This window comes from Natrix helvetica (genome assembly GCF_964273705.1).
Source record: "Natrix helvetica genome assembly, chromosome: 1".
NCBI classification, from domain to species: domain Eukaryota; kingdom Metazoa; phylum Chordata; class Lepidosauria; order Squamata; family Natricidae; genus Natrix; species Natrix helvetica.
In genome coordinates, this window is record NC_138548.1 from 329,370,967 (window position 1) to 329,390,040 (window position 19,074).

The 19,074-nt window shown below is 39.8% G+C and overlaps 1 protein-coding gene across 5 annotated transcripts in view; it reads left to right on the forward strand.

Moving 5' to 3' along the window:
• The window catches only part of FRMD4B (FERM domain containing 4B), a gene marked incomplete at its 5' end in the record, with an annotated part of 293,138 nt that overhangs the window by 259,476 nt on the left and 14,588 nt on the right, over positions 1–19,074 (forward strand). For all 5 annotated transcript variants that reach the window (XM_081934595.1, XM_081934597.1, XM_081934596.1 and 2 more), the window contains 7 exons: positions 3,110–3,186; positions 4,701–4,839; positions 6,498–6,639; positions 9,491–9,624; positions 9,711–9,830; positions 13,557–13,785; positions 17,834–17,890. In XM_081934595.1, coding sequence (XP_081790721.1) covers positions 3,110–3,186; positions 4,701–4,839; positions 6,498–6,639; positions 9,491–9,624; positions 9,711–9,830; positions 13,557–13,785; positions 17,834–17,890 — 898 coding nt within the window. The remainder of the gene's footprint in view (positions 1–3,109; positions 3,187–4,700; positions 4,840–6,497; positions 6,640–9,490; positions 9,625–9,710; positions 9,831–13,556; positions 13,786–17,833; positions 17,891–19,074) is intronic.

The following is a 19,074-nucleotide window of genomic DNA, read 5'->3' on the forward strand; positions in this document are numbered from 1 at the left end:
CTTCTATGCTAATTTAATTTCCTTCTATACTCTTGCACCATCCCTTCTAAACTCCAACCTTTCCTTGTTGCATAGTTCTTTCTTCCTGTTCCCAGCTACTTTCAACACTTCGGGGTAACCCTTGAGGCATCAATGCTGCTGCCAGTACCAAGTGCCAACCATTGTAAAAGGGCAGCATTATTAGCTTTGTAGTCAAGAGTAAAATGGATAAGGTTAGACTAGTTTATTTTTTCCCAACTTTATTGATTCTCCTTGTGCCTTTCTCTGAAATGTTCATGTAGAAAAGCAGGTGGGAAGTGTTTTCTTCATAATGCATTCACAATTACTCCTTAAAGATAAAGGTTTGCCTTGCACATATTTGCTAGTCGTTCCCAACTCTAGGGGGCGGTGCTCATCTCTGTTTCAAAGCCAAAGAGTCATCTCTGTCCAAAGACGTCTTCGTGATCATGTGGCCAGCATGCCTAAATGCCGAAGGTGCATGGAGAGCTGTTACCTTCCCACCAAACTGGTTCCTATTTTTCTATTTGCATTTTTTACATGTTTTTGAACTGCTAGGTTGGTAGAAGCTGGGACAAGTAACAGGAGCTCACTCCGTTATGCAGCACTAGGGATTCGAACTGCCAACCTTTCTGATCGACAAGCTCAGCATCTTAGACACTGAGCCACCCCTCCCTCTTCTTATTCCCTATGTACTGAGAAATATCCACCTCCAAACAAAATATATTCCAATCTAGGGTAAAGCAGTGTCAACTTACGGCATGACTTTAAAAGAGCATGAGTGGACTATTCAGGAAGAAAATAATGTTTTAGCGTTTACACATAATAATACGTGTCTCCCAGGATTTCTGAATCAAATGGACATTTATGTAGAGAATATATCCCTTAAAATTCTGCATAAGGAACTGAAGTATATATTCCACGTGGTGGCCTTTCTCTTCTCAGGTTCTAGATCAGTGTTTCTCTTCCTTAGCAGCTTGAAGATGTGTGGACTGGTGAATGACTGGCTGGGGAATTCTGAGAGTTGCAGTCTACACATCTTCAAGTTACGAAGGTTGAGAAACAATGATATGGCTGGGTGAAGGGCTGTCTGGAGAATTCCAACAGCTGAAGTCCATCTTCTGTTTGTTATGGTTGAGGAACACTAATCTAGATAGTGCATTTTTCGTGTACTCATATGCTCTTCCATATCACACATTCAACACTAATCAAAGAGTTTTTAAAGTAATCTTGACTAAGCTCTGATGCTAAACAGAACCTGGCCTGACGAGGACTTGGATGAGAAGTCATCATAAAATCTCAGGGCTCTAGGACTGTATCAAAAAATTGAGAAAGCATCCCAAAAGGCTGTGTCAAGCCACCCTTCCCAAGAGGAGATATTTAATCTTCCCAAGAGGAGATGTTACCCCTGACAGCAACTGTGTGTATTGTTGTGAATCAGTTGGATTGGGACTAGGAGACCTAGGTTGAAGTCCAACCTCAACCATGGAAGGTGATTGGTTGACTTTGGGCTTCCTTCCCGCCCCCCTCTCTCATCAATCAATGGTGCATGAGTGATATTAAACTATTATCGGAAACACTATCATTTTGTTATTTATTAACACAGGAGATGCATAATAATTTTTCTTTGTCCTCCATGCCCCCATCACACTTTGACCTTTCACTCTAGCAAACCTGTGTAGAGTTTTCATTGCATTCATTATCATCATCTCAGACAGAGAAATAACACTTGTCACCCAGTGTAAAGAAGACTGTTGTTAAATGATGACTCCTTGTTGCCATTTAAGACAAAGAAAGCTATGAGGGTTCATGGAAAGAGAATTGTTATTACATGCATATGTGAGACATGGTTTGCAGGAGCAGCGGGGGGGGGGGGGGTTGTCGTTCGTTTCATGATTGTTGAGGTGCCCTCCCTCCCTCCTTTTCCACAAATCTTTGCTTTTTATACCAGGGAATGTGTCAGAGTTGGAGCTGAATCACCATTTATCCAGGAGGCCATAACAAAAATTTAAAAGAAAGTACAGGGTAATCCTATAATTGTCTACTCCAAACTAAACACTATTCAGTTCAGTGGGAATTATATCCCACTAAACTGGGATATAAGTATTTATTACAAATGTGGACAATCTTCCACCTAACAGCTACAAAGTTCACTGCATAATATCAGTCTTCAGACTTACAGGATCTGACCACTTCTCCCTCTATTCTGTTGGTCTCTGTTTTCCTGCAACTTGTTGGATACTCCCAGTCCTAAAAACACAATGATGAATGTTTGAGTCAGTGGTGAAATTCAATTTTTTTTACCAACGGTTCTGTGGGCGTGGCTTGGTGGACATGGCAGGGGAAGGATACTGTAAAATCTCCATTCCCTCCTCATTCCTGGGGGAAGGATATTGCAAAATCTGCATTCCCATCCCACTCTGGGACCAGCCAGACGTGGTATTTGCCAGTTCTCTGAACTACTCAAAATTTCTGCTGCCGGTTCTCCAGAATCTGTCAGAACCTACTGAATTTCACCCCTGATGTGTGTGTGTGTGTGTGTGTGTGTGTGTGTAAACAGATGATTGATCCATGTGCCCCAGAAACTGTCCACAAGTCTGGAAATGCTTTGAAATTATTAAAACTGCAGCTTTAGGCAAACTATTACTTACGTTTATTTTGTATGGAATTGTATGTTTTCATACTCTATATAGAGAAGTTATATCAAGGTTCAGTTTAGTTGTCCTGCCTAATGACTATTCCTATTCCAAGACAAAAATGACACGAAGTCTCTATCAGTGATGGCCTCAATTAGGTCATTTCAAACATCACAGCAAGAAGAACATCTCATGTTTCATTCTGCATGTTAATTTTATTTGCAAAAGCAAAATGCCCTATAATATCCTTGTGATTGTGGCGCTGTGTAAAGGTAGAACTAGAGAAAGTTTGTGGCTGTAGGCATTTTAATTTTAGAAATACTTCAAAGAGGATTTGTTTTTGCATACTTCTAAACTGTAGCTTGGAATTCTGTTAGTTTACCGTTCTATGGAATTATTAGCAATGTAGAGAGAAAATAAATTGTGAGTTCTGAGATATTTATATTTTCTTTTATTTATTTTTTTATTTCTTCTAGTTATTTCAGTGGAAGCAGCTGGAGAATCTCTATTTTCGTGAAAAGAAGTTTGCAGTAGAAGTTCATGATCCTCACAGGTAAGTAACCAGGCACTTATTAACACTGTCCTACTGGACGAGTTGCTAATTCTGTGGAGACTATGCGTATTCCATACTCACACATGATGCTAAGCTGTAATGTAGTTCATTTTTAGCTCATCCGTCCCAAGGGAGCAAAACGTTTTATAATATTATGGCTCTCCCTATTATGCTAACCTGAAAGAAATGAACTCAACATCATTGCTTCCCAGGTATATCTAAGTTACATGAAATAGCTCCATGCAGCATTTATTTCTAATATAACCAGAGGATTAGCATTGTAGCCCTTTTTTACAGTAATATTCCAATCAGTTGGTGGAAACTATTAAAAAAAAACTATTGAGAGAATGTTATAGATTAAAGTGTTGGAAAAAAGTGGTACAAATTATCCACATAAATAAATTCTAATGCCTTCTAGAATGTTTAGGACTATAACATTCAGCTTCTAGAATTCCTAGAGCATTCATTCTGCTCGGAGATGTTGGGGAGTTGTAATCCTGATCCATCGCTTTGCAGAAGGCTGATATAAGCAAATGCATAATTCTTAGTGGGCAGAAGCAGTTCAAGCAGATCAAATATTCAGGAAACATTTAAAATGAATCCCAGACCAACCTTTAAAGTGTAGTACATATTTTGTAAACCTTTTGAAAGCACAAGATTGCTTCAAGTTAGCCTATATCCAGAAGCCACTGAATAAACTGTAAGAAACTAATTCTGTTGATATAACAATAAGCTAGAATACAACATAATCACTACACACTTCACCCAAAAGAGGACTGTTTTGTATTTCATCCATCCTCTGTGCACTGAACTAAGACAGGGAGGAGAACTGAAAAGCCCTCAAGAAGAGCCCCAGCAAGTTAGTTCCTCATGTCAATATTGGCTGAGACTTTTTCCAATGCCGGCTTCTGAAAACAGCCATGGAAATTGTACTCCACCTCAGCTCTTCCTTCAGAAACACGTACATTTCCATCTATTGTTTTTCACTAACATCTGAAACAAAACTTTTTAGTAAACCGATTTGTATAATTCCGAAAGAAATGGCTTCGGGTTTGTAACTCAGTTTTCTAGTGAAAGAAAAGTCTGGGTCTAATGGAACCTCTTTTCTGTGGGAAAGGTGGAACTTTGGGGATAGTCCTGAGTAAATTCTACTTTGTCTAAAATCTCTTCTGAGAAAAGGTTTCTCCCTTATAGTCTCCTCCCCCCCCCCCCCTCTTTGGAATGAATGTTCAGTCTTTCTAGCAGTTGTTGCTGCCTCGTATATAATCTAAGTGGTACAGCCAGGCACGGGTTTGCTATCTTAGTGAGAACTAAGCTAGGTACAACATAAACATTTAAAAATTGAAGTGTTAACTATTTGGGCGTCTAGTTGGTTGGTTAATTGCTGTTTTGTTTATTTAACCTCTACAGTACAGACTGCAAAGATTAATCTAAGGGGTTGACTTCACATGACAAGTATCTGTTTCTCTTTCTCTCTCTCAAAAAGCAATATTCACTTTATTAAAAATGCTTAGAATTTCAGTATCAAGACGGACTTTTGGACAGAGCGGCCTCGTAGTACAAACCTGGTATGCGAACACTTCTCTAATCAAATCCATCTGGGTGATGGCAATCAGTCAACATCAGTTTTACTTGGACAGGAAACAAAGCAAAGTAAGTGAACTTCAGTGATATTTAACATAGCTGTAATGGAATTGTCCTATGGACTGGAAGTCTTTTAGAGTGATTATATAGAGATAGTCCTTGGGTTATATAACAGCATTTGGGATTGGAATTTCCATCGCTAAGCAGTGTCACCTTAGCATATTGCTTAGTGATAGCAATCCCGGCAGTCCCTGTTGCTGTTGTTAAAAGAAGAACCTAACATGATTGCAACTTAGGACTTTTTGGCCAGCTTCAAACAAGCATTGTCAGTCAGGAAGCCACCACAATGTTGCAAGTCCCAGGTGCCTTGCAAGTAGGCCAGTGGACAGATGAGTGCTATGGAGGGGGGGGGGGGTGAAGGATGTATTCCAGTCGGGGGTGGGTTGCTGCTGGCGTTGCTGCTGGTTCACTTTGCATTGCGTGCGCAGTGGCCAATACCACTGCCGGTTCGCCCGAATCGGTGCGAATCACTAGCAACCCACCTCTGATTCCAGTGAGGTGTGACTCGAGTGGGCAGGGACTATAGAGTGTGGCCAGAGGGTGCTGCAGATAAGATTGTAGGGATCTCATACTTCTTAGTGGGCTCCTCAAGAGAAGAAGCAGCAGGAGCAATTTGCAATGGCTTCCCCATTGACTTTGCTTGTGGGAAGCTGAAAAGTCGCAAATGTCTCTCATGTGACGATGGGACTCTACAAGTGTTACTTGTCTGTATGTTGCATCCCACCTTTCTTATTTTACAAAGGCACACATAAGTGCAAGTTGATTGCCAAGCTCTTAAATTGCGATCATGTGACCAAGGGGATGCTGCAATAGCCAGAATATTGAGTATTGGTGACAAATCACTATAGAAGAGCCAAGCTGGCGCAGTGGTTAGAGTGCAGTACTGCAGGCTACTTCAGCTGACTGCTAGCTGCAGTTCGACAGTTGAAATCTCACCAGGCTCAAGGTTGACTCAGCCTTCCATCCTTCCGAGGTGGGTAAAATGAGGACTCAGATTGTTGGGGGCAATATGCTGACACTGTAACCCGCTTAGAAAGGGCTGTAAAAGCACTATGAAGCTGTATATAAGTCCAAGTGCTATTGCTATAAATGCCACTTGTTCAGCATATCACAACTTTAAATGGTTGCTAAATGAGTAGTTATTAGCTGAAGGTTTCTATTCTTGCAAATTAGCTCACAATATTTTGTAGCCTACCTTGTAAAAATATCCCTTTTAGTGATTTTGAACAACAAGCAGAATTGACTCTTTTATCATTTGTAAATATTTTAAAATTCATTGGGAGTATGGAAGCCTGAGTTGAAAGGCTAGAGTTAATGCAGTCCAATTTTTAGTATTATATATGAGCAGTAGTGTGATTATTTAATCTATTTCATGCTACTTCCAGCCACAGCTAGAGAAATGTTCCAAAAACATATTCAATATTTAATTTATGAATTTAACTTTTATTTTATTTTTCTTATATTCATTTTGAACATTTCTAATGGCTAATTAAGTAGTAGCTTGTGTTTTTAATCATTAATACCCAGAAAACAAGTTAAGTCTCAAAGCAATATAAATTTAGCTTTGGGATCAGTATGAAATATGTTCTGGTAGCTTTTGTTTTATTACAGTTAATATGGTGATACATGGTAGTGCATTGTTTTAGTTTGTTTTGAAATTCTTTCAGGCAAAAATTCCCTCAGCCAGAAGTTTGGATGGTATTGCAATGGACCTGACAGATACGGGAGTGCCAAAAGTTTCAAAGCTAACAGCTTTGGAAGCAAAGAATCAACTTATTATGGCCAGCAATGGTAGTTTAATCTCTTCAGGTAAGAAGTCTTGCCCCTTTGAAACGTCTGCATCCCTGATCTTGCTTGTACCATAGAGTGTGCTCGTGGATACACTCTAAATCAGAGGTGGGGAACTATGGCCCTTCTCCATGTTGGTGGAAATAGCATCCAGGAATGGGTTGACCTCATCTGCACGCTGATTGGACTGAGTCTGTCAGAGCTGTTAATAAACACCCTTGTTGGCAGGGCTACCTAGTTTTCGACTCAGTCTCATCGTGGACAGATGTGTCAATCCTTCTTGCTATGCGGACTTCAACTCCATTCTGAGCTTTGCTGGCTCAGGAATTCTGGGAGTTGAAATCCACAAGTCATAAAAGGGCCATAGTTCCCCACATAAAAGAAAACTTATAAATATGAAACCCCAGATAAATGTATTATTGAACATGACAAATTCAACAAAAACCCTTGCTAGTCCTTGACAAGCTCTAAGCAGAGCTTCAGCGGGAAAAATATCTCCCAATCAGTTTTGAGTATTGTAATGAGTTTTCATAAAGGATATGATGGTAAAGTGAAAACAAAATCTTTCCCTCAACTAACCATATATCCTGCTTGCTCTAGTAGTGGTTGGTGGTGGTAGTTCAGATTTCAAAAATATCAGGGAGACACTTTCGGGCAAAATTACCTTCTTTCTCCTCCTGCACAGAAAGTTAGATAATTATCCAACACATACCCCTCCTCGATTTACGATCACAACTGAGCCCCAAAATTTCTGTTGCTAGGCAAGTTAGTTGTTAAGCGAGTTTCGCTCCATTTTACAGTCTTTTTGCCACAGTTGTTAAGCGAAACATGTAGTCATTAAGCAAATTAACTTTGCTTGTCAGAAGCCTATTGGGAAGATTGTCAGTGGTCATCACATGAAAGTGCAACAGTCATAAATACATGCCACTTTCCAAGCACTCAAATTTTGATGAGGGGGATGCTGCTGTGGTTGTGTGAAAAATAAGTCATGTCACTTTTTTCAGCGCCACTGTAATTTTGAACAGCCATTAAATGAATGCTTTTAAGTCAAGGACTACCTATAATAGGGGAAAAATAACTCACTAATCAAAGATTGGTACTCTAAGAAACATGAATGGAAAAACATTGACAGAAGTAAACTTTTTTCTGTCCTCTGGGTTTTTCTGGGTTTTCCTCCCCCAGCCTTCGGCTAATGTGAATGACAAGCTTCTTATGTGGGATTTTACTAACTATTGTGGGTTTTTTTTTTCTTCCATACGTTTATTTCTTTGTAGTAGTTGGATGGGAAGACAGAGATAAGTGCATAGATCTAGAGAGGGACTCCTGAGCAAATAAAACTGCTAGGAAATAAAATGAAGATGGATAGAGCCAGTCTCTTCGGGGTTATCGATCTCTCCTGCTTATTCTGCATTTTTTACTTTTGAAGTAGCAGTCACAGGACATGTTTTGTGCAAATGTAATGGTTTCAGAAAGGCAGAAGGGATCAATTAAAATATGCGAATAGCTAGTTCTTAGCCACCCCATTCTTGGGTACTCATGCAAGAAGTTACTAGTTTCAAGGAAGAAAAATAGTTTTACAGTGTGCTTGATCTGGTTTACATTCAACCCTACTCTTGCTATGCAGGTTTATTCAGGACAACTTTCGAGGTGGCATTAGGACATTCATATGTCATATCTTTTGTCTGCTCCACCCAGATGGCCTTAAACTCTCTGGAATCAGAAGTCTCCTATAGTTTTGCTCTGTATGTTGATATAGCAGCCAATTTACCTTTCCCACATTCAAAGATTTGTGGTTTAGTGTATTGAACTGAAAACCTAGCCTTCCAGGACAGTAGTATAAAGGTCCCCTATCTTATATTGTATTTTAATATATTGAATTCATTGAAACTACATTTCCCAGAATTCCTAGCTATTATGGCCAGAGGCAATTATTAACATATCTGGAGTCATCCTCTTTGGAAAGGCTAATTTAAGAAAGCAAAACTAGCTGATTTTTTTTTACCTTTATAACCCAACTTCCCTCTAGATTGCTCAAGAATAATGTATTTTAAGCTTGCTCCTTATTTTAGCCTTATGGCTAGTGATAAAGTAAGAGAAAACTGTTGATTTAGTCTCCCACTGAACTCCCTGGTCAAGTGAGAATTTGAATGAACTTTTCCAAGATCTCCACCTTAGCACTTTAATCATACTTCCTCCTAATAAGCCTTTTTGGATTCTGTACCTTTGTAAGAAGGACAACTTTAATCTTCAGGTAAATGCACCTGTTCCAAACCTTTAATCCATTGAGGAACCTACAACCACCTAGTTTTTCTGGATCTGCTCAGCATATGTAAAAAAGATGTTTGAAAAGGAAGTCTTAATATAATTATAAAGTACTGCAGATAAAAATCAAGCAGTAACTGACGTTTACTTCTTACAGCATTCTTGAATTTACCTCATAATCTAATAAGTTTAATCAATTTGCATGCATTTAAAGAAAGCCCATGCATGCATGTTTGTCTGAGTTGAAACTAGGGGACGTTTATTGAATTTCAATGTAGTGCTGCAGAAAAGTCATGGTTAATTTAAGGAAAGATGTGAAGACACATTCTGTTTAAAGCTAAGCTAACAAATTTACAAGTTGAGTTGCAATACAAGTTGTGGTATTCTAAGCATTATATTCTCATTTATATTATAACACTGTTTTCCCACCAGTCTGCAGTCAGTCACTTAGCATTCTATGGCTATTGAGCGTGTCTACTCCTCACAGGGATTCATTTGTACTTTTCCTCCCCTTAATTTTTGTTTTGTTTTGTTCGTTTTTCTTAAATCCACAAATATTGAATCTCGCCTCAAACTTTTTTGAGTCTACATGTCTATATTGCTTTTATAGGATCTCAAGATTCAGAAGTCAGCGAAGAGCAGAAGAAAGAGAAAATCTTAGAACTGAGAAAGAAAGAAAAGCTTTTGCAGGAGAAACTCTTGCAGAAAGTTGAAGAGTTGAAGAAGATCTGTCTGCGGGAAGCGGTAAGACTTCTTGTTTTCACTCCAGTCAAGCATAGAGTATTCATTCATTCTCGGGTTGCTAAGGGTGCTCTTCTCATATTCTGTAGGAGCTCACTGGAAAAATGCCAAAGGAATATCCTGTGAACACTGGAGAGAAGCCACCTCAAGTCAGAAGGCGTGTAGGTACGACATTCAGATTGGATGACAATCTGCTACCCAATGAGGAGGTAGGCATATTTTTGTTTGTTTGATTGTTTATGATTTTATAAGACTTATGTGGCCACCCATCTTTATATAAATCTGGGTGGCAGTAAAAACCAGAAAACAAAGGGCGGTAAAGCACTGGGAAGCGGTAAGTTTAAGTGCTATTGCTATTGATAATCTACCCATATTGACTATCATGGATCGAATGAAGTGTTAGAATTGTGCAAATTCTAACAAGAGGGCGCTCTGTAACATGTGGAAATGCACTGCCAGGAAGCAGCAGTTTCCAAAGCAGTTGTGTGAACCTGGAAAACAACAGTAAAAACCAGAAAACAATGAAAATGTAAAACAAAAATCTGGTGCGTCCGCCATCTTGGATGAATACCTCATTCTATCCAGCTCCTGAGTAAAGACTTGACTTTGGAGGATTCACTGGAAAAATCAGGTCACCCAAAAACTTTTAAGTGGGATCCCTTTTAAATACCTTGCTTGTTATAACTTTTTTTTTTGTATTGGATAATGGCCCCGAATTCGCTTTTTAAGGACTGCTTGAAATAGAGATTAATTGTCAATGGGTGGTTCTTTGAACAATTGTTTTAAAAGCTGGTCTTAATCAAAATTATAAGTCTATTAATTTGGATTGCCTGGAATATGGATTGTTGGGATTCAGTGAAACATAGAATGCAGAGAAGTCCCTTTTAGGAGATTTTCTGAATTACATATTATTGGAAAAGATGTCTTCCTTTTATCTCTTTGAAGGGGATGTTACTCCATAAAGTGGACATCGATTCCATATAGGAGGTGGACTATTTGCTTCCGGCTTAGAGCTGAACATGTTTTAGGAGATTTTCATTCTTCTTGTTTCCTTCTGAATTTATGCAGGCTGATCTGTTGGAAGCCAGTTTTTTTCTGGTATCAAATGAAAGTTGACATTGGAAGCAAAATACAGCAAAATGCTATTATGCAACAATTCTTGTAACTTGATATTTGGAATTTTTCATGTTCTAAACTTCAAATCTATGTGCAGTATTTTTTTATAAAATCTGATGTGCAACTCTGTTTCAGGGAGCACTTTTTTGGTACAATAGAAACCTATTTTACATTTTGTGTCACATAATGTACAGGTAGTCCTCGACTTAAAACTATTCATTTAGTGACCATTTAAAGTTACGGCAGGACTGAACAAAGTGATTTATGATCGTTTTTCACACTTTCAACCATTGCAGCATCCCCGTGGTCATGTGATCAGAAGTTGGACACTTTTAACAACTGCAGTGATTCACTTAACAACTGTGGCAGGAAAGGTTGTATAATGGGGCAAAACTCACTTAACAACTGTCTTGCCTAGCAGTCGAAATTTTGGGCTCATTTGTGGTCGTAGGTTGAGGACTACCTGTATTGCAAAATTTAGAGATGAGGCAAAATGCAGGTAGATAGATATCTTAGTTCTATTTTCTGGACCCTCAAGCTGGTATCTGGAAGCCACAGGGTATCTGGCAACATAATGCAGGTTGCTCCCTTCCTATTTTTTAAAGGTTCTTTAGATGTAAAATAAATAAATAAATAAAAAAGAATGAAAAGCATACTGTAAAATAGAGCTCTAGTTCCAAGCATAGGAGTCAGCCTTCCATCCTTCCGAGGTGGGTAAAATGAGGATCCAGATTGTTGGGGGCAATAGGCTGACTCTGTAAACCGCTCAGAGAGAGGGCTGTAAAAGCACTTTGAAGTGGTATCTAAGTCTTAAGTGCTGTTGTTATTGCTATAACAGTGCTTCAAGCACATAGGTATTCGGAGAGTATAAAATGGTTATAACCTGAAGCTTTATTCACCTCTTGGTAACTGTAGAGGGATAAAGCACTGGGATAAAGCCACTAATCATCAATGCAATGTTTAAGATTCTCAGAGCCTCAGAGCCTTTGCCCTATTGATTGGAGACTTAAGAAAGATTGCATTAAACTGTCAGTTGAACAGGAAGAAAAATGGGTTCAACGCCTAGGCTGGGCAAAGTAAGGGTGGAAGTAGAGCAGGTTGTGTGGTTCTTTGTCACTTGAAAAGCAGGCTCCCAGGAAGGAAGCATGAGTTTCGCCCCACCAAATGAGCTTGTTTTGTTCACATGTTTTTCTGCCCAGTATAGGAATGGAAATAAAGTCCATGCTTTTCAGCTGAAAGGGCATTTGGCATACTTTCTTACTCTCACTTCAGATTAATGGTGCTAATCTTTTAAATGCAGATTTACTCTATCTAAAGATATGTATCTCTACTGGGAAGGGATCTATAGAAAGCTAGAATTAAATGGAGAAAGATGTTGTACATATGCTTACTTAATTGCGATCTTAATCCTCGACTTACAACCACAATTGAGCCCAAACTTTCTGTTGCTAAGCAAGACAATTGTTAAGTGAGTTGTGCCGCCATTTTACAACCTTTCTTGCCACAGTTGTTAAATGAATCACTTGCAGTTGTTAAGTTAGTAGCACAATGAATCTGGTTTCCTTATTGATTTTGAATATCAGAAGGTAGCAAAAGGTGATCACATGATCTCAAAGCACTACAAACGTCATAAATATGAGTCAGTTGCCAAGCATCTGGAGGCATCGCGTAAGTGTGAAAAATTGTCGTAAGTCACCTTTCTCAGTGCCATTGTAACTTCAGACAGTCACTAAACGAACTGTTGTTAAGTCGAGGACTACCTGTAGTGTATTTCTTCATGTGTTCTCTAAACGTCTTTTAGTATTTGTAAGTTACCTTGCCTTAGATGGCATTCTTCTACAGAGTCGTAGTGGTGCAGTGGTTAGAGTGCAGTACTGCAGGCTATGTCTGCTGACTGCCAGCTGCCTGCAGTTTGTCAGTTCAAATCTCACCAGCTCAAGGTTGATCCGAGGTTGGTAAAATGAGAATCCAGATTGTTGGGTGACAATAGGCTGACTCTGTAAACAGCTTAGAGAGGGCTGTAAAGTACTATGAAGCGGTATATAAGTCTAAGTGCTAGTACTGCTAGTGCTATTCTGCAGCTGTGGCCTAAAAACACTTTCTAACTTTTCTTTTCCTGCTTTTTTAAAGCCCCATCCCACCCCCTTCTTCCCTCCCCAAAGTCGCCTCTAGTTTAGGGAAGAGGAGTTTCCAAAAATTTAAAATGATGACCCTGTGTGTGCAATTGAATCTCCCTCACTTGTTTTACACATTGTGAATATTGTGCATCACAGATTTTAAAAAGAGGCAGAGCTTAGATTATGGAAGTTATATATATCACCTTGATATTCTGCAGATATTCTTGGTTGTGCCACTGAAATTTGGTAAAGCATTTGTCAAAACACTGACAATACGATTGGCTGGAGTCTGTCTGATTTTTTAGCAACGTGGATAAATAAGATGTATGGGCATTATCTCAGTGCTATCACTTTACTAAATGCAGTATACTGCAGGAAAGCTGGGCAGCTTTTGTTCACAGAATGGCAGTTGTGCAAATCCATAGCTGCTCCTGGAAATATATTGAGCTTTAACCCTAATAAATGTGGTGTAAAAAAGTTGGCTTCTTAATGATGGGCTATGGCAGAATTAAAAAGACTTTAAAGCCAAATAACGAATATAAGTAACGAATATTCTTCGTTACATGTGTATTTGGGGTGGGGGAGAGAAATCTATGATGGTTTTTGTTGTTGTTGTTGTTTGGTTCTTAAAGGTAGAGCTTAAATTGATGTCATTTCTTCTGTGGCAAATCCTGATTGATGGATTGATTAAAATCTCTGTAGGACCCAGCCCTGCAAAATCTGGAAGGCAACTTTCTCATCCAGCAAAAGTTGGTGGAAGCGGCAAAGAAGCTTGCTGGTGAGCCAGACCTGTGCAAAAACGTGAAAAAGAAAAGAAAACAAGAGTACGCCGAGGCTGTGAAAAAGCTCCAGGAGACTGAAAATTCCATCAATGAATATAGAATTAAATGTGGGAAGAAACCTGCGCAGAAGTCAAGCCTGATTTTAGCAGGTATCCAAATATGTGTGTGTGTGTGTGTGTGTGTGTGTGTGTGTATCCCATCTTTAATTTGTGCTGCCAGGGCTCTTTGTCTGTCTTTATCCACCTCTGTGTTTTTTCAATGTTATTTTTTTCTAGCATATTTATGAAATGAAAGATCTAGGCTCCTCAAGGGGGAAAAACAGTTGGACTATAAGCCTGACTTCAGCAAACATAGGAGCTTACCTGTAATCTGATTGTCATGTTTTCATGTAAGATGTGGTTGAGACAGAACACAGATGAAGCATTTTATTCCGACAAGTGCCGACATGTTGGAGGGGAAAAGCAAATTAAAGCATTTTAATTTGGCTGGAAGGGCTGGTGGCATTCTTCCAGGCAAAACTAGTGTGGTACTGTGTTCTGTCAAGAATCAGATGCTGTTTTGAGCAGAATGTGGCTGTTTGCCGTGTTTCTTGGCTTCGTGCAATCCATAACAAATCAAGCCGAACACTAGAACAGGGTCTTCCCCCACCTGTCCTCCCCCTAACAAGTGTTGGCTGGGAAAGGCGGAGGAGAGGGGAGATAAAAAGGCAGCTGAGTTGGTAAGTCAGATTTTGTGCTCAGCAAGACAATGAAGCCTGCATAGCATAAAAATGAAACAACAGATCATGATGCCTCAATTTACCAACAGCAATTGGGACTGGCAAATTTATTGCTAAGTGATGCAGTCATGAAGTGGAGCATCACTTGCCCAAATGGACTTACAGTGTCAGTTCTGTTGCAGTCATTATGTGAATCACTGTGGTTGCTAAGCAAGCTGTGACAATCGGGGCTTGTGACTTCCTGCTGGCTTCCCCATTGACTTTGCTGGCTTCCCCATTGACTTTGCTCATGTCACAAATGGCAAGCACATGAGTGCAGAATGCTGTGACGGCCACAAATTCAAGGAATGGTCATAACCTATCTTTTCAGTGCTATTATCAGAGATGGTATTCAGACGATTCGGACTGAGTCTCCTAAATAGGTAGTGGAAATCGCCAGTGGGCCCACCCTCCTGCCCCGGTTCTATGCTGTCCTATTTATGCACGTTTTCAAGCCGGGTGAATGCGTGCAAGCCCCCCCCCCCCCCGCACGATCAAAGCACATGCGCAGAAAGCTGAGTACAGGCATGGACATGTGTGCTCACATTTGCGAACCGGTAGGGGAAGTAAGTGAATACCACCCCTGGCTATTAGCATTTAGGTTGCGCAATGGGGCAGTCGGTAAATGAGAGGGCTACCTGTATCAGAGCAATGTGCTCCAAACTGGAATTCTTCAGGTGTTTGGAATTGTCTTGGAATTTTCAACCAGGGAGGAACAGGAATAAACAGATCCAGAAGCTGAGAATTCATTTCTCCAAACTAAGGTTATATGAGGAGAGAGTAAGTTCACACCCCAGCCCGTTATACCACTTTTGCTGATTCATAAGGCAGTCCCAAAAAAAAAAGTAGCCAAAAGTCTTGGCTTTCAGAATTTCAACATTCCACAAAGGAGGCACTTGCAAAAGTCTTTAAAATGAGAAAGGATCAGAGCCTCACAAGTATTAAACCACATTCTTCCTTTTCACCTGTTCCATAGAATAACTGTGGTGAGAGTATAACGCCCGCAGGCCGCCAGTTTGACACCCCTCCTTTAAATCCTTCCATTTCCCACCATACAGTCAGAGTTGAAGAACCTTCTTGAATGAGAAGCAAAATGTCTTCAAGGAAAAACCAGAAAGTCCAGTTGCCTCTTGAAAAAGCACCTTTGGGCCAACTACGACCTGGATGACTGAGAATCGCTATAGACAATCTTTCTTACACTTTATTAGATTTTATATATTTTTATTGCCAGGGTAGAAAAAACAATGGTCTATCCAGACGTTTTCTTTCTTACCAACAATAGTGGTGTTATGTGGAAATTATTATTCTTTGATAAGCCAGTGTGTTTGCAGTGATTTAATTTTGAGAGCCCCAGGCATTCAGGTGTTTTACTTTGGGGAGTTCGGATAAGGCATTCACTTCATCTAGTTGTAAACAGTTCCCTGCTGGGCAGACAAGTAGGAGGGAAGGTATAAGATAGGTATGAATGATTTGGCCCAGCGCTGATGTCTGCATTTTGAAAAATTTTGAAATGTGTGTAGGAGAGCTCCCTAAATGCCTTGATTGTTGGGAAACCAGCTGATACAGGGATAAGAAAATGAAGTTCTGTTTCACTTACCTTATCAAACAGAAAGCTTAGCAGATTAGAATTATACATAAGCATTTTCATAGGGGGAAACGATTTGAATACCAAAAATGGATTCTTTGAAGAAGCTGGGAAAAAACTATGAATGTTGCCAGTGGCTTACAATGAAAGCTGAGAAACTGATTAGAGCTTTGACAACTGGAAGCAACAATTAATAATTCAACAAACATATTCCATAAGGAGTCCATTCCTTGGGTAGAAAGCTTACTGGACATTTCAGAGACTGATGTGCAAGTGAACCCGGGAACTGCACAACTCTTGATGCATTTGTTCTCTTGTCATCAGCATTCTTTCTGATAACAGCCTGGCATTTACTTTAATTTTCAAACTGCAGTTTATACCTCATCTTTTGCTCCAGCATTAAGAGCTTCAGTTTAGAGCAGAGTTGGCACCACCTTACCAATTTATGACCTTAGAAAAAAGTCATGCATTGATTAACTACACTCAGTAGTTTTACCGTTTCCCTTTCTTAACACACATTGAGACACAAGGACAAAAGGAAATAATCTTCCCTGGCTTTTTTCCAGTCAAAGAGAATCATAAAAGCAAAACTAAACACTTAGCTTGGAAAGGGGTTATAGGGAAAAGAGAGAAGGGAATGGGAAAGGATGAGAAGGTGAGATAGTGTCATTGAGAGAATGAACATGAATTTTAGCAAATTCCAGGAGACGGGAGGACAGGGGAGCCTGGCGTGTTATGGCCCATGAGATTGCAAGAGTTGGACACGACTTAAGTGACTGAACAACAAAACTGTGAAGATCAGTGAGAGGCAGCCAGATGCTCTCCAATGATCCAGTATAATTCCCTTATTTTGGTCATGAGGATTTTTTTTTAAGTTTGCTATTTTTGTTCTCTTATATATAGTTACAGGTATACATTCACACAGTTATTGTTCTTATTTATCATCATCACTTTCACATGTTTGTTTTTCCGTTTAAAAAGTTAAAATATACATCCCGGGTTGCTTTTCTTAACCATCCCATGCACTTACTTTGTATGGTCACCACCCTATTTTTTCTTTTCTTTTCACCCTCCCTCCCTTCTCTACTTTCTTCCTTCTTCTTCTCCTTTCCTTTTCCCACTTCCCTTACCTCTCCCCTACGCCTCTCTTCTCTTCCCCCTCCTACCCTCTCTCCTTCTCTTTCTATTCCTTCCTCTCCTTTCCTCTTTCTTCCTTCTCTCCCCTTTCCTCTCTTCTCCTCTCCTACTCTCTTCCTTTCCTTTTCTCTTGTTGTGGCTATCTCTTTTCAGCTCTGAACTGGAAAATCTGAGGATGTTTTTTAAAAAAACAGTTCATTGAAAACACAATTGCAGAGAGAGTTTTGCGGGTTTGATTTCAGTATATTCTGGGAATAAATTAAATATATCCCTCTTGTCAGTGTCAGTTGTCCTCAGTAAGTGCTTATGAGGTTAGGATTCCAGCACACTGCAGTGTTTTAACATTTGTGCAGAGTGCAGCAAATGTTGTGGGACTGTGTAGCCCTTCTTCTCTCTTCAATAGCCACTATTGTAATCCGTAAAAAGAATCTTAAAAATTAATAGCAGCTGACTTATTTGGCTTAGCCTGTTCTCTGAGCATCTTAGCGATGATTTGCTTGGAGCTAACATGCCAGCTAATAAAAAGCAGACTCCCCTTGACTGATATTTGTTCTCAATTATTCGTTTTACTCGGTCATAGTAACCTATTCTGAAAGTATGTGATTCCTGAGTGATTACATGCAGTCTTAATGATTGTGTGCTTTAATGTATAATGTATCTACGGTTCCAAACTACAGCTTTTGTCACTCATGAGTATCCTTTTCTTGCTTCTCCGCAGAGGAAATTATCCCATCTGAGAGCAGCTCTTTGTCTGACACAACATCTTTTGAAGACGGTGCGTATTCCCATAATACTCTTTAACATTTGAAAACAAAATTCACCTGGGAAATGTTTATATTCTGTATTGCTTGTCTTCTCTGGGCGGGTGGAGGTAAAGAGAAGAAACCCGGTTTTTGTAACAGCTGGCATCTTTAAAAAGGCCAGACTACTTAATACACATTCCTATCAGCAAATGAGCCTGTCAAGCAGTTGGGCTTTAAGGATGTCCACGGAAGGAATGCTTTCCATGTCTGGGTGTTTTGCAGTCATATCTATGTCCATGTGTTTGGAAGAGCAGACACATGGAAGCAGATTTTCAACAGTGAGGGAAGGTTCTTTACCAAAGTCTAAGGGGTGCGGTGGCTAAGACATTGAGCTTGTCGATCAGAAAGGTCGGCAGTTCGGAGGTTTGAATCCCTAGCGCCGCATAATGGAGTGAGCTCCCGTTATTTGTGCCAGCTTCTGCCAACCTAGCAGTTCAAAAGCAAGTAAAAATGCAAGTAGAAAAATAGAGACCTCCTTGGATGGGAAGGTAAACAGCATTCTGTGCGCCTTTGGCATTTAGTCATGCCGGCCACATGACCATGGAGATGTCTTTGGACAGCGCTAGCTCTTCGGCTTTGAAATAGATATGAGCACCGCCTCCTAGAGTCAGGAACAACTACCACATACATGCGAGGGGAAACTTTTCCTTTAAGGGATTAGTGATCAGGTTCCTAGATGATCATTTCTTTTGGAACCAGGAAAAATGAACATGCCCGGTGAATAAAGAAACTTTAAGCTTTATTGTTTAACTGTAGGAAACAGATTGAAAGGGCAATAAAGGAGAATATTTGTAGCTCAGGGTTGAAATGAGGGCTCCTTGGTGCACTCTGTTTTCTTGCAGAGGTTTCATTACCCTAACCAGGTAACATCATCAGGGCTAGTAAGGAGCGATGTTTGCTGTCATGTTTATAGTCTGGTATCGTGCCTGTCTGTGTGGGTGGGGGAGGCCTTAGGGATTCTAGAGCACATCACTAAAAGAATCCCTAAGAACACCAGGAGCAATGAGAAGAATATAGATATTCAGATTTCTATTAATAATGTGTCAGTGACTGAAATAGGCAGCCATAGAAATTGAACAAATAAATGAATAAACTTGATTCAAGGCATGGTAAGGAAGCTACTATGACTCTGTCTTCCTTCTTGCAGGATTTCAGG